Source organism: Hypanus sabinus, chromosome 11, assembly GCF_030144855.1.
Source record: "Hypanus sabinus isolate sHypSab1 chromosome 11, sHypSab1.hap1, whole genome shotgun sequence".
Taxonomy (NCBI): Eukaryota; Metazoa; Chordata; class Chondrichthyes; order Myliobatiformes; family Dasyatidae; genus Hypanus; species Hypanus sabinus.
Genome location: NC_082716.1, coordinates 86,374,194 through 86,388,832, shown reverse-complemented (window position 1 = coordinate 86,388,832; position 14,639 = coordinate 86,374,194). Strand labels below are relative to the sequence as shown.

Genomic DNA, 14,639 nt, shown 5'->3' with positions numbered 1-14,639 from the left:
GGCACAGATGATGGTTGGACAGATCATCATCTGATCCTCTCTATTATGTCCATTAGACTCATGAAAAAGAGAAGCAGACCAGGCCAAGATTAAAACTCGATACCGCCACACAACAGCACCTTCAGGCCTTGTTTGGGAAAAAAACCTTCAAAAGGAATATCCAGACAATGTCAAGGGACACTTAACTCCACCATTATCAATACCTGCAACACGTCTTTGGGTCCAGAACACATCAGGATTGCTTTCATGATAGTGACAAGGAGGCAGAACAACTTACTTCCAAGAAAAGGAAAGTCTTTTGTGCTAGGCAGAATGACATTGGTAGCAAGGCCAAAAGAAAACCTTACTCCAGAGCCAAGGCAAATGTCCAGTGCAGTGTGAGGGAACTAAGTAAATTGTAGCGGACAGAGAATGCTCTGGAAATCCAGAGACTGGTGACATAAGAGGTTTCCTCAGTGCCACCCAAACTGTCTATGGTCCATGTTACTTTGGATTAAATCCCTGCACTGAAAGGATGTGAAGATCTTGCTAAATATTTGGAAGAATATCAATAATCAATGGGAAGAGAACATTCAGGAACTTCTTAACTATGACAGCACTGCTGAACCAGAGGTTACTAACCAAATCTGCCAGAGACATGGGGGTATCCTCCCAATGTGAAAGATCCAGGAAGACTGAAAAGCAACAAACCGCTGGTCTTGACTGGATCCCAGAAGAGATCCTTCAATAGGTTAGACCAGCACTCCTGCACCAAATACACAACCTGCTTTTGAAGATCTGTGAAAAGCAACAACTGGCCTTAGAGCTCAGGGATGCTCTAATAATGACCATGTTCAAGGAGATAGACAACACGAATTGTGGTAACTACAGAGACGTCTTCCCTTGTCAACGGGCAAAGTTCTTGCACGTATCCTTGTCAACCAACTCCTTCCACTACCTGAAGAAGTGCTCTCTGAATCGCAATGTGGTTTCAGTCCATCTAGAGGTACTATAGACATGATCTTCAGAGAATGACAATTACAGAAAAAAATGCCATGAAAAACAATCTCTGTAATTGGTTTTCATAGGTTAGACAAAGACATTTAATGCAGTAAATTGCCAAGCTCTCTGGCATATGCTATCAAGATATGGCTGCCCTGACAAGTACTTACGAATACTTGTACTAGTGCCTATTGGCATGTCAGCCACAGTACTCGGCAACAGTAGTGTTGCCCAACCAGCCACTTAGCCAGCCTTCCATGAATGTTGACAATATTGCCCTTGAAAACGTTGACCACTTTCTCTATCTTGGCAACATTCTCTCTTCAAAAATTGACTTAGAGATCAACCAGAGATCAGCAGTGCAAGTGCAAGATTAAGGAAAAGAGTCCTTGAAGGTACAAACAAAACTTTTGGTACACACAGCAGTCATTCTCCTCCATTATTTTATGGAACTGAATTATGGACCACCCATAGTAGACACCTGAAAGCCCTGGAAGAACACCACCAAACAACGTTATGAAAGATTTTGAGGATCAGATGTACTAACACTAGCACACTGGAGGAGGCCAGCATGAACAGCATCTCCATTATGATAAAGCAACACAAACCCCAAGGGGTAGGTCATGTCATTCGGATGTCTGGTCCAACAGATCCTTTACTCCCAGTTGAAGAATGGTTAGCAAGCCCCCCTGGTGGTCAAAGGAAATGCTTCAAAGATAAAATAAAAATCAGCCTGATGAAACTCAACATTACATCTAAAAATTGGAACGACATCACAATTATTAGACACACCTGGAGGAAATCTGTTCAAGAAGGAGCTGTGGTACATGAGAGCGACTTCTGCTCTATCAAGGAACAAGCAGCAGCCACAAAAGGAGTCAAAGAACAACCAAAAGACTCAACCACTAACCCCAGGTACCACCTATTTGTGTCCTCATTGCACCACAACATGTACATTACAAATTGCCTTCTACAGCCACTTGTTGGATCCATTAATAGACAACCTCATAGGAGAACATCGTACTCGATTTGAGTGATCATACTACTAGTAGGGAATGGGATTGTGCTGGAGCAGACATAGACTTGATAATCTGAAATGGCTCCTTTCAATGTTGCAAAAATATACAGTAGAAAATATTAAACAAAGAAAACCTCATAATTGCACAAACTCAGGTGGCAGGTCAGAAGATTGGGCAGAATATAATAAACATCAAAGAATGACTGAAAGCCAGAGCAGAAGATAAGAACAGCCCCAATTAGTTGAAGTTCCATGGAAATTGTTAAAAGGTTATTAAAAAGGCAAACTACCATTTACATGAGTAACAAATTATACATTTAAATTAAGTATAGAACAAATTAGAACCCCATCAATATTACTGCAGCACTACAAAACTGTATATTAGTCCCTAATCATTGTCAACGGAACAATTCATCCAGTATACACATTTTAATTGACTGTAAATGAACAAAATCAGTGCAAACACATAGTGCAGATAATGGGCTGCCTTCATACAATGATTGCATCCTCCGAATCATCATTTTCATTATAACACTCAAGGTGATTGTTGATACCTTCAAATTATTTGTATTTTGTAACTTGTTGAAGTAGTGTAATCATTTCAATTTAATCCTGGTCATTTCTGGCATCTCCAAGCATGAATGCTTGAAACCACAGTGGACAAAACAGTTCTGAATTGTCTTATTGTTTATTTCTCAACAACTATCAGTGACAAAAATCACTGTTTTTTGAACATAAGCACATGCAACTGACACTGTTTAAAAACTTTGCTCTGAGTGCGGTGTACTGTCTAACAGCCACACAAGTGCAAACATCTCAGGTTATTAGAAACTGTTTGGAGCAGCCTTTTGCCCCAATTAAATGGTAAAATGTCCCAAATAAATGAAAGAAACCAGACTAATTTTTTGATTATTGTTTGCTCTTTAAAAGTTGTCCCAACTATAGCAGCTGCCCCAATTAACTGGAATCCACTGTATATAAAAACATAAGGGTTCATTTATTAGAACCTAAACTTTAGAACATTAAGAAAGTGAGCATTTTGTACTCTTGAATGTTAGAAAATTAATAATGGAAACAAGGAGAAGGCAGATACAGTGAACTGGTATTTTGCATCATTCTTCACTGTATGATGTCAGCAAATAGCTGTAAATCAGGAATTGAAAGGAAGAGAAGGAACTCTGGAAGGTTACAATCATCAGGAAAGTGGTACTGAGCAAATTGTTTGGCAAACTTGAACATATATCCAAATACTGTAGTCCTGTTTATACAAAAGATTCACATACCACTGAATAACACACCTCATGCTATTCTGCCATTTCCCATTGCCTTTCTGGATATAACTTTCAATAGGTTCCTTTCTATAAGGATGTTGTTTCAGCATAACCACTGGAAGCAAGAGATTACAGTGGACTTCTAAATTTCTCCCTCAACAAACTATTTATTTTTGCTCCAGAAGTGAAATTTATAAATGCTGTCCAAGTTAACCATTGTTGATCCTCCTCAATTTTCTCACTGTAAACTTCATGGAAACTTCATCTTCCCTTTCAGGTAAATTCTGCAAAAGAGGCAGTTGACAGAATATTCTCAGTATCTACTCACATGTATGTAGTATCAGGTTCAAGGCATCTGATTATTAATGATATTGAGCTTGACACTGTGTCAGGAACTTTCCCCAGCATCACACATGGCGTCTTGGATCCAGAAGCAATGTCGTCGACGAAACTCAGCACAGATTCTGCAGAAAGAGGGACAATGAAGGGTTAAAAAATTAGGTAAATAATCAATCAGAGCCAAATATATTATCAGGTAACAGCGTGGCTAATAGCCCCTGACACCGTTCATTCTAATGTTTCTGTTGAACATCATGGCCACTGAAATGACAACAGATTAACATGAAGGAGGTTACGCACTAAATAAAATTTGTGAAGAATTTGTAGTCTAAACATTTCCACATTCTATTCAAGATAAGTATCAAGGTAAGAATTTAACCTTCATGGGAACATGTTTCAAAATAGCAGGGGGATACGTTGTCCAGTTTGTTAAGTACAGTTGTCTCCTCATAGGAATGTGGCAAAAATTCACTTCTAACAGCTACATGTTATGGATTGCGTAAGACCAGTGACAAAGAGGTCAAAGAGAGGGTCTGTGGCAGAGGACTGAAACAAAAACTGAAAGTAATGCACACAAAATGCTGGAGGAACTCAGCAGATCAGACCCCATCTATGAAGAGGCTTTTGGGCTGAGGCCCTTCAACAGGACCTGAACTGTCAACTGTTTATTCATTTCCATAGATGTTCCTTGACCTGCTGAGGTTGTCCAGCATTTTATGTGTGTATCTGTAGAATCTCTGGTGTTACTGATCTCTGTGAGTGAAGGGACAAACATAGGCTTTCCAATGATAATTAAGCATGGAAAAGATAGGTAAAGGATTTGTAATTATATGTTCAATGGGTCCCTCCAAAAGGGTGCAAATCCAAAATCCTGTGGATGCCTCTGGCACAACAGAGATCACAGCAAACAATCATTCAGTTCTACCTTCAAACCAAATCTGTGCATTGGCTGGCTAGTTGTGAACTGGAGAAATTTGCAGGTCCAAGGTACAAAAAGGATAAAACAGTTGATGAAACACAGGATTTCTTCATTGATTATCATTGTATATGGTATACAACCATATGGTTATTTCTTTAGCAGCTTGAACGGGGCGTGACTGCGCAAGTGCGCGGAGGTTGGCCAGTGAGAACAGTGGGAGGAGTTTAAAAGTGAACAGAGTTAAAAAGGTGACGGTTATTTCTTCAGCAGTTTGAACGGGGCGTGACTGCGAAAGCACGCGGAGGTCGGCCAGTGAGAACAGTTTTAAAGGAAGACAGATTTACAGAGAGGAGTCATTGTCTCCCACTAGTAGGAAGGCTTTGGCTCAATGGGGCTTCGGTGATAAAGGGTCAAGGCCAAGTAGGTAATGTGTTTAAAATAAAGACAGAAAGTATGTGTGAGGCCAGTTTTCTGTGCTCGGTGTCAGATGTGGGAGGTCCTGGAGACTCCCGGTGTCCCAGATGACCACATCTGCACCAGGTGCTCCTTAGAGACATTAGGGAACTGGAGCAGCACCTCAATGACCTTCGTCTGGTCAGGGAGAGTGAGGAAGTGATAGGGAGGCCAAGTAGTCACCCCGGGACCACAAGAGACAGAGAAGTGTGTAACAGTCAGGAGAGGAAAGGGCAAGAGAGTACCCCTGTGGCTGTCCCCCTGAACAACAAGTACTCCTGCTTGAGTACTGTTGGGTGGGACAGCCTACCTGGGGCAAGCAACAGTGGTCGCACCTCTGGCACAGAGTCTGGCCCTGTGGCTCAGAAGGGTAGGGAAAGGAAGAAGATGGCAGCAGTGACAGGGGACTCTATAGTTAGGGGGTCAGATAGGTGATTCTGTGGATGCAGGAAAGAAACGCAGATGGTAATTTGCCATCCAGGTGCTATGGTCTGGGGTGTTTCTGATCATGTCCACGATATCTTGAAGTGGGAAGGAAAACAGCCAGAGGTCGTAGTACATATTGGTACCAATGACATAGGTAGGAAAAGGGACTGAAAACAGACTACAGGGAGTTAGGAAAGAAGTTGAGAAGCAGGACCACAAAGGTAATAATCTTGGGATTACTGCCTGTGCCACATGACAGTGAGTATAGGAGTAGAACGAGGTGGAGGATAAATGCGTGTCTGAGGGATTGGAGCGGGGGCAGGGATTGAGATTTCTGGATCATTGGGACCTCTTTTGGGGTGGGTGTGACCTGTACAAAAAGGACAGGTTTCACTTGAATCCGAGAGGGACCAATATCCTGGCGGGCAGGTTTGCTAAGGCTATTGGGGAGAGTTTAAACCAGAATTGTTGGGGTGGGGAACCAAACTGAAGTGACGGAGGAAAGGGAGGTTGGCTCTCAATTAGAGAAAGTTTGGAGACAGTGCAAAAGGGAGTATAGGCAGATGATAGAGAAGGGACTCCCTCAGTCCAATGGTGTCTATTTTAATGTGAGGAGTATCATGAATATAACAGATGAGCTTAGAGAATGGATAAGCACTATGATGTTGTGGCCATTACAGAGACTTGGATGGTGCAGGGGCAGGAATGGCTACTTCGAGTGCCAGACTTTAGATGTTTCAGAAAGTATAGGGAGGGAGGCAAAAGAGGTGGGGGCATGGCACTGCTGATCAGGGATACTGTCACGGCTGCAGAAAAGTAGGAAGTCATGGAGGAGTTGTCTACTGAGTCTCTGTGGGTGGAAGTTAGGAACAGGAAGGGGTCAATAACTCTACTGGGTGATTTTTTTTATAGACCATCTAATAGTAACAGGGACATGGAGGAGCAGATAGGGAGACAAATTCTGGAAAGAAGAATAACAGGGTTGTCGTGGTGACAGATTTTAACTTCCCAAATATTGATTAGCATCTGTCTAGAGTGAGAGGTTTAGTTTGGGGTGGAGTTTGTTAGGTGTGTTCAGGAAGGTTTCTTGACGCAGTATGTAGATAAGCTCACAAGAGGAAAGGCTGCACTTGATTTGATATTGGGAAATGAACCTGGTCAGGTGTCAGGTCTCTCAGTGGGAGAGCATTTTGGAGATAGTGATCCCAATTCCATCTCCTTTACCATAGCATTGGAGAGGGATAGGAACAGACAAGTTAGGTAAACTTTTAATTGGAGTAAGGGGAAATATGAGGTTATTAGGCAGAAACTTGGAAGCATAATTTGGAAACAGATGATCTCAGGGAAACGTACAGAAGAAATGTGGCAAATGTTTAGGGGATATTTGCGTGGGGTTCAGAGTAGGTACATTCCAATGAGACATGGAATGGATGGTAGGGCACAAGATCCATGGTGTACAAAGGCTGTTGTAAATCTAGTCAAGAAGAAAAGAAGAGCTTACAAAAGGCTCAAAATACTAGGCAATGATAGGAATCTATAAGATTATAAGGCTAGCAGGAAGGAGCTTAAGAATGAAATTAGGAGAGCCAGAAGGGGCCATGAGAAGGCCTTAGTGGCCAGGATTAAGGAAAACCCCAAGGGATTCTACAAGTACGTGAAGAGCAAGATGATAAGACATGAGAGAATAGGACCAGTCAAGTGTGACAGTGGAAAAGTGTGTATGGAACCGGAGGAAATAGCGGAGATACTTAATGAATACTTTGCTTCAGTATTCACTATGGAAAAGGAACTTGGCGATTGTAGAGATGACTTACAGTGGACTGAAAAGCCTGATAATGTAGATAATAAGAAAGAGGATGTGCTGGAGCTTTTGGAAAGCATAATGTTGGATAAGTCACCGGGACCAGATGGGATTTACCCCAGGCTACTGTGGGAAGCGAGGGAGGAGATTGCTGAGCCTCTGACAATGATCTTTGCATCATCAATGAGGACAGGAGAGCATCTGGAGGATTGGAGGGTTGTGGATATTGTTCCCTTATTCAAGAAAGGGAGAAGGGATAGCCCAGGAAATTATAGGCCAGTGAGTCTTACTTCAGTTGATGGAGAAGATCCTGAGAGGCAGGATTTATGAACATTTGTAGAGGCATAATATGATTAGGATTAGTCAGCATGGCTTTGTCAAAGGCCTGATTGAATTTTTATAGGATGTGACTGAACATATTGATGAAGGTAGAGCCATAGATGTAGTAATTATGGACTTTAGCAAGGCATTTGATACGGTATCCCATGCAAGGCTTATTGAGAAAGTAAGGAGGCATGGGATCCAAGGGGACATTGTTTTGTGGATCCAGAACTGGCTTACCCACAGAAGACAAAGGGTGGTTGTGGATGGTTCATATTCTGCATGGAGCTCGGTGACCAGTGATGTTCCACAGGGATCTGTTCTGGGACCCCTCCTCTTTGTGATTTCTATAAATGACCTGAGTGAGGAAGTAGCAGGGTAGGTGAGTAAGTTTGCTGATGACACAAAGGTTGTGGATAATGTGGAGGGCTGTCAGAGGTTACAATGGGACATTGATAGGATGAAAAACTGGGCAGAGAAGTGGCAGATGGAGTTCAACCCAGATAAGCGTGAGGTGGCTCATTTGGTAGGTCAAATATGATGGCAGAATATAGCATTAATGGTAAGACTCTTGGCAGTGTGGAGGATTAGAGGGATCTTGGGGTCCGAGTCCACAGGACGCTCAAAGCAGCTACACAGCTTTGTTTAAGAAGGCATACGTTGCATTGGCCTTCATTAATCATGGGATTGATTTTAAGAGGCTGAGAGGTATGTTACAGCTATATAGGATCCTGGTCAGACCCCATTTGGAGTACTGTGCTCAGTTCTGGTCGCCTCACTACAGGAAGGATGTGGAAACCATAGAAAGGGTGCAGAGGAGATTTACAAGAATGTTGCCTGGATTGGGGAACATGCCTTATGAGAATAGGTGAGTGAACTCTGCCTTTCCTCCTTGGAGCGATGGAGGATGAGAGGCGACCTGATAGAGGTGTATAAGATGATGAGAGGCATTGATCGTGTGGATAGTCAGAGGCTTTTTCCCAGGGCTGGAGTGGTTGCCACAAGAGGACACAGGTTTAAGGTACTGAGGAGTAGGTACAGAGGAGATGTCAGGGGTAAGTTCTTTATGCAGAGAGTGGTGAGTGTGTGGAATGTGTTGCTGATGATGGTGGTAGAGGCAGAAATGATAGGGTCTTTTAAGAGACTCCTGGATGGCTACACGGAGCTTAGAAAAATAGAGGGCTGTGGGTAAAGCCTAGGTCGGGGGTCGGCAACCCGCGGCTCCGGAGCCACATGTGGCTCTTTTACGTCTGTGCTGCGGCTCCCTGTTACTTTGAGAAATAATTGGTTGTGGCGACCCTTTTCCTGGCACATCCGAACCGACTCACAATTAGATAGCCTACGGGGGTTTGCGAGCACAGAGCTTTGGAGCCTCTGCGCCATGGGGGCAGGTTGAGTGAGACTTAAAAGTGAGGCTGAAGATTTCGAATAAAGTTTGTCCTTCGACTGCAGTTACCGACTCCGTGTCGTAATTTTAGCGCTGCGTGTAGCACACCGCTACATGGTCAGTATTTAATTAAAATGTATTTTATGTTAGTTTGTTAGTTTTTGAAATGTAAATCTAAATTTGAAGATTATGGTGATCTTGTACAATCTAAATAAGACGTTGTGGCGACCCATTTCCTGACACATCCGAACCGGCTCACAATTAGCCAGCGTTCAGGCTAAGGGAGATAGCCTACGGGGGTTTGTGAGTACGTGTCTTTTGCAGCATCCACGCCCATGGGGGGCGGGTTGAGGGAGGCTTAAAAGCAAGGCTGTTTAGTTCGAATAAAGCTATCTTTGACTGCAATTTACTGACTGCGTGTAGCACACCGCTACAACGTGTTTTTATCACTGGCTGTCCAGAGGGGAGGTGCTGAAACGCTTTGTCGCGTGTCTGGAAGAAGTGAAAACTTTCCTGGGCAGCAAAGGGCTCACCTTTCCTGAGCTGGAACAGCCAGAGTGGCTGGAAAAGCTACACTTCATGGTAGACATGACAGCGCACCTGAACACGCTGAACACAGCTCTTCAACGGGGTAAGGACGTACAGCCCTGCACATGTTGGAGGATGTTTTGGCATTCGAGCGCAAGTTGACGTTGCTTGCCAGAGATTTACAGAAAGGCACATTGTCTCACTTCCCCAATTTGAGAGAGTTCAAACAAGGTCACGACTTGATAAATTCGGAGTATTTACATTCTGCAATCATCGCAATGCAAACATCGTTTGGGAAACGCTTCTGTGAGTTCAGGGAGGAAAAAAACACATTATCCTTCCCGGTCACTCCCCTAAGCATCGATCCATCCCTACTGAATACGACTGCATTGGCAGGTGTGAGTCAATCTGAACAAGGATGATAAATATTTTAATTGCCTATTATTTTGCGTATATTCATATGTTTTCATTGTTCAGTGAAATAGTCCTTTTATTTTTCAGGTTGACAGCTGGCTGACGTTATTTTTGGTTTGCTGCTGGCGGCAAATTTAAGTTTGGCGTTTTTCATAAATACAAGAAGGACTCAAATAGACGTTGAGTATTTTACTTAAAAGTAACCTTCAACCCAATGTCTTTTTTTCGGAGTTCAAAATGTTTTTGTTGCATGCAGAAATGTAATTTCGTTTTCTCTGCAGGAGTTCATCAATTTCATAAATGCAACACATTATAGTTTGTTTATACATAGCATAAAGGCAAAACAAAACGTTGTATGCAGTGTTATTTCATTTTAAATGTCAAACGGGTTTTGCGGCTCCCAGTGTTTTCTTTTCTGTGGGAAACGGGTCCAAGTGGCTCTTTCAGTGGTAAAGGTTGCTGACCCCTGGCCTAGGTAGTTCTAAGGTAGGGACACGTTCAGCACAGCTTTGTGGCCCGAAGGTTCTGTATTGCGCTGTAGGTTTTCTCTGTTTCTATATAACCCTGAGAAATGTCTTCCCCCACTTACTTTGTAAAAAAGCCCTTCTGTTTGTTAATTTGAAATAAAACCTCAATCCTGTTTATAGAAAGTACGTAGACTTCCATAAGTTTCTCCATTCTACAAAGCAATCGTTTTCAGACCGATAGCAAATTGACGAGATTTTTGCAGAATCACCTATGGCCAAACTACTTGCAGCACCTGATCCAAAAGTGAGCAAATTATTTACTGCTTCTGCATCTTTCCCTATCTATTAATGAGAACAATATGGTCAAACTATGTAGAAACAATAATGCTACACACTGTCAATTCTCTTTGATGCAACAGTAGACCATTGTGTTACTTAGGCTAGCTTTTGTTAGATGTGAAAATGGAACAAAATGCTGGCCATGAATTCAGTTCTCGGTTTGAGAACAATGGAACAGCAATAGTAATTAAATGATTAATGCATTATTATTTCAATGTTTTTACATTTGATGTTCTTCAATCAAATATTGCTAATCCATCACCAGCTGCAAATCATCTCATAAAAATCTTTGTTTCCTTATACTTTGAAAGAAGAATTCTTTTTCAGCAGTGATAACAGGCTCTGTTTACATTTAACTGCATTATTTAAATACAGTAAGTGCTGAAGCCAATTTGAGACAGCTCACAATTGTTCAGGAATGGCTTTTGAATCTTAGGTGATTTGCGAAAATTTCACCAAAGCTACTATCTACAGACAGGATTCTGCTGTACTGTATACAGAATTAAAATCAGAAGTAGTTGGAAATATTTAATAGGTCCAGCAGTACCTGTAGAGAGAGAGAAACAATCAAGAGTTTTATGTTGCAGAGAAGTGAGAGGGATACAGTTCTACAATGGAGTGGAGAGACTGAATGATACATGAAGAATATTTATTTCTTCTCACTATATGTCTTACTCTATCATTCATTCACACTTCAACTTCTTAATTGTCTTTGTTTTTCTGCTTCTTTGCATTATGGCTCCTTGAACCTCCAAATTTTATCAATGGTCAGAACTCCTTTAGGGAGCATCTTGCAGTAGAAATGGACAGTAGAAACATAATTGGTTCTTAATGATTCCTTCATGGAACTTGTCAAAGACTATAAAAGCAATTAATTAAAATTTTACATCTGGGATGTAACATCTTCTTATATCTTGATATTTTGATAGCACAGGAACTATTCTTCCAAGAAATTACTTCCACTGTAGACCTAATGCTGGGACTTCTTTTCAGGTTATATGTCAATGATTTGGATGACAGAATTACGACTTTATGGCAAGTTTACAGATGATACGATGATAGGTGGAGGGGCAAGTAGTGCTGAGGAAGCAGGGAATCTGCAGAAGGACTTGGACAGATCAGGAGAATGGACAAAGAAATAGCAAATGGAATACAGTGTCAACTTTGGTAGAAGGAATAAAAGCTTAGACTATTTTCTAAGTAGAGAGAAACTTCAAAAATCCAAATGCAAAGGGACTTGGGAGTCCTCATGCAGGATTCTATAAATGTTAATTTGCGGGTTGAGTCAGTGATGAGGAAGGCAAATGCAATGTTAGCATTCATTTCAAGAGGACTGGAATATAAAATCAAGGATGTAATCAAGGTTTATAAAGCACTGCTGAAGTCTCACTTGGAGTACTGTGTGCAGTTTTGGTCTCCTTATTTAAGAAAGGATGTGCTGATATCGGACAGGGTTCAAGGGAAGTTGACGAGAATAATTCTGGGAAAGAAAGGCTTATTGTATGAGGAGTGATTGATAGCTCTGGGCCTTTATTCACTGGAATTTAGAATCTATAGAATGTTGAAAGGCCAAGATAGAGTGGACCTGAAGAGAATATTTCGTATAGTGGGGAGAAGTCTAGGACCAGAGGCCACAGCTTCAGAATTGAGGGACATATATTTTGGAACAGGGATGACAATTAATTTCTATAGCTACAGAGTGGTGAATCTGTGGAATTCGTTGTCATAGGTGGCTGCGGAGGCAAGATCATTGGGTGTATTTAAGGTAGAGGTTGATAGGTTCTTGATTAGTGAGGGTGTGAAAGGTTATGGGGAGAAGCCAGGAGAATGAGGTTGAGAGGGAAATGGATCAGCCATGAAATGGCAAGCAGACTTGATGGGGCAAATGGACTAATTCTGCTCCTATGTGTTACAGTCTTATGTGTAATTTTACCAATTATTTTGAATCTTCATTGAGAAAGTATTGTTCTATATAGTGCAGTAAACTAGTTACATGCCTTATAAGAAAAGGAAATTACATCTCCTACATTTTATTTTTTCTTTATTGTATTACAACAGAGGTTGTATAACATAAAGCAGAATTTTATTGGTTATAAAGTGTCCTGGTATATTTTGAAAGGCACTACAAGATCTTAATCACCTTCTTTACTGTGTTCATTTCTAAGACGGAAACAAATTCTCCAGTGAAAATACTAATAATCTAAAGATGTTGACAATCTGAAAGAAACAGAAATGCTAGAAACACTCAGCAGGTTAGTAGAGCTTCTAGACAGAGAAAGAGAGTTAAAGCTTCATGTTGAAACTCGGGTGGTGAGAACAGAAGGGGGTGAGGAAAGAATGAATAGGACAAAGGGAATTAACCGCAAAGGTGAGAATAGGCTTCAATGGTTGAGAAGTTGTTGATGAAGCCATCTGATTGAAAGGACAAACTGCTGGAATTCTAAGCAACACACACACAATGCTGGAGGAACTCAGCAGGCCAGGCAGCATCTATGGAAAAGAGTACAGTTGACATTTCAGGCCAAAACCCTTCAGCAAGATTGGAGAAAAATGCTGAGGAGTAGATTCAAAAGCTGTGGGAAGGGAGGGAAAACACACAGTGATAGGTGTAACCGGGAGGGGGAGGGTGATATAAAGAGCTGGGAATTTGATTGGTGAGAGATACAGGGCTGAAGGGGGGGGGGGTATAGTAGGAGAGGACAGAAGGGCATGGAAGAAAAATGGGGAGGAGCACCAGAGGGAGGTGATGGGCTGGCAAATAGATAAGGTGAGAGAAGGAAAAGGGGATGGGGAATGGTGAAGGAAGGGGTGAGGGGGGAACATTCCCAGGTTCATCTATCACCTTGTGGTTCTCCCCTCCCCCACCTTTTAAATCTGCTCCTCATCTTTTTCCTTCTCTCCAGTCCTGCTGAAGGGTTTTGGCCCAAAAGGTCGGCTGTACTCTTATTCATAGATGTTGCCTGGCCTGCTGAGTTCCTCCAGCATTTTGTGTGTGTTGTTTGAAAGGACAGTTGTGTGGGGGGTGGGGAAGAGAGAGAGAGAAAGCGAGAGAGGAATGGGAATAAGGGGAAGGGGAGGGTAGAGCAAGTGGGACGGGAAGGGGAGATGGAAGGGGAGGATGAGAAAGAGGGGAGGTGATAAAGAGAGGAGTGAGAGGTGTGTGAGAGGAGAAAAAAGAGAGGAAGAGCAGGAGAGAGAGAGGCAGTTGAACGAGAAAGTGCCATGATGAGGGCCCTGACTAGTGGAGATATCAATGTGGCCAAGGTAAGCTTGGAGGAACTGACCTTTTGGAATGGAAGAAAAGATAGGCCTGGTGGTAGAAACTCACCAAAGGTGTAAGAAACTTCAAAGAATTATCCATTGAATGCCAAGGATGGTGAGGTGGGAAATCAGAACTGGATGCACAAAATAGATGAGATATGGATAAAAATATTCTCTCAGTTAAAGCAGAGCTAAGGGAAGTGAATATCTTTCAAAGATACCTGTGTGAGAAATCTCATCATCAGAATAGATAGATGGAAGAATTGTCATTGGAGAGATTCCAGAGGAGGGTCACAAAAATTATTCCAGGAATGAAGGGGTTAATATATGAAGAGAGTTTGGCAGCCTTAGGCTTGTACTCACTGGAATTTAGAAGAATGCGGGCGGATCTCATTGAAAGCTACTAAATATTGAAAGGACTAGATAGGGTGGATGTGGAGAGGTGTATAGGGTTGAGTGGGATCTGGGATCAGCTATATGGAATGTTGGAGCGGAGTTGATGGGCTGAATAGCCTAATTCTGCACCTATGTCTTATAATATTATGGAGTCTTTACAGAAAGCGTGGTTGGAGGAGGTCAAATCACAAAAGCTGCAGGATTTTGTGTTGACTTGTGCCTGAAATGGAGACAGAGAGATTCTGAAGTGTTAGAGGTGGACCAATGAATTCTGCATTATTGCAGAAATCAGAGCGAACAGATGTCAATGTATGGGAC

The 14,639-nt window shown here is 42.1% G+C and overlaps 1 protein-coding gene across 1 annotated transcript in view; it reads right to left on the bottom strand.

Annotated features, from left to right (window-relative positions):
* astn1 (astrotactin 1) overlaps positions 1-14,639 on the bottom strand; it is a 2,712,832-nt gene that overhangs the window by 56,962 nt on the left and 2,641,231 nt on the right. Inside the window, exon 20 of the mRNA XM_059984849.1 lies at positions 3,599-3,734. Within this exon, the coding sequence (XP_059840832.1) occupies positions 3,599-3,734 (136 nt within the window). The remainder of the gene's footprint in view (positions 1-3,598; positions 3,735-14,639) is intronic.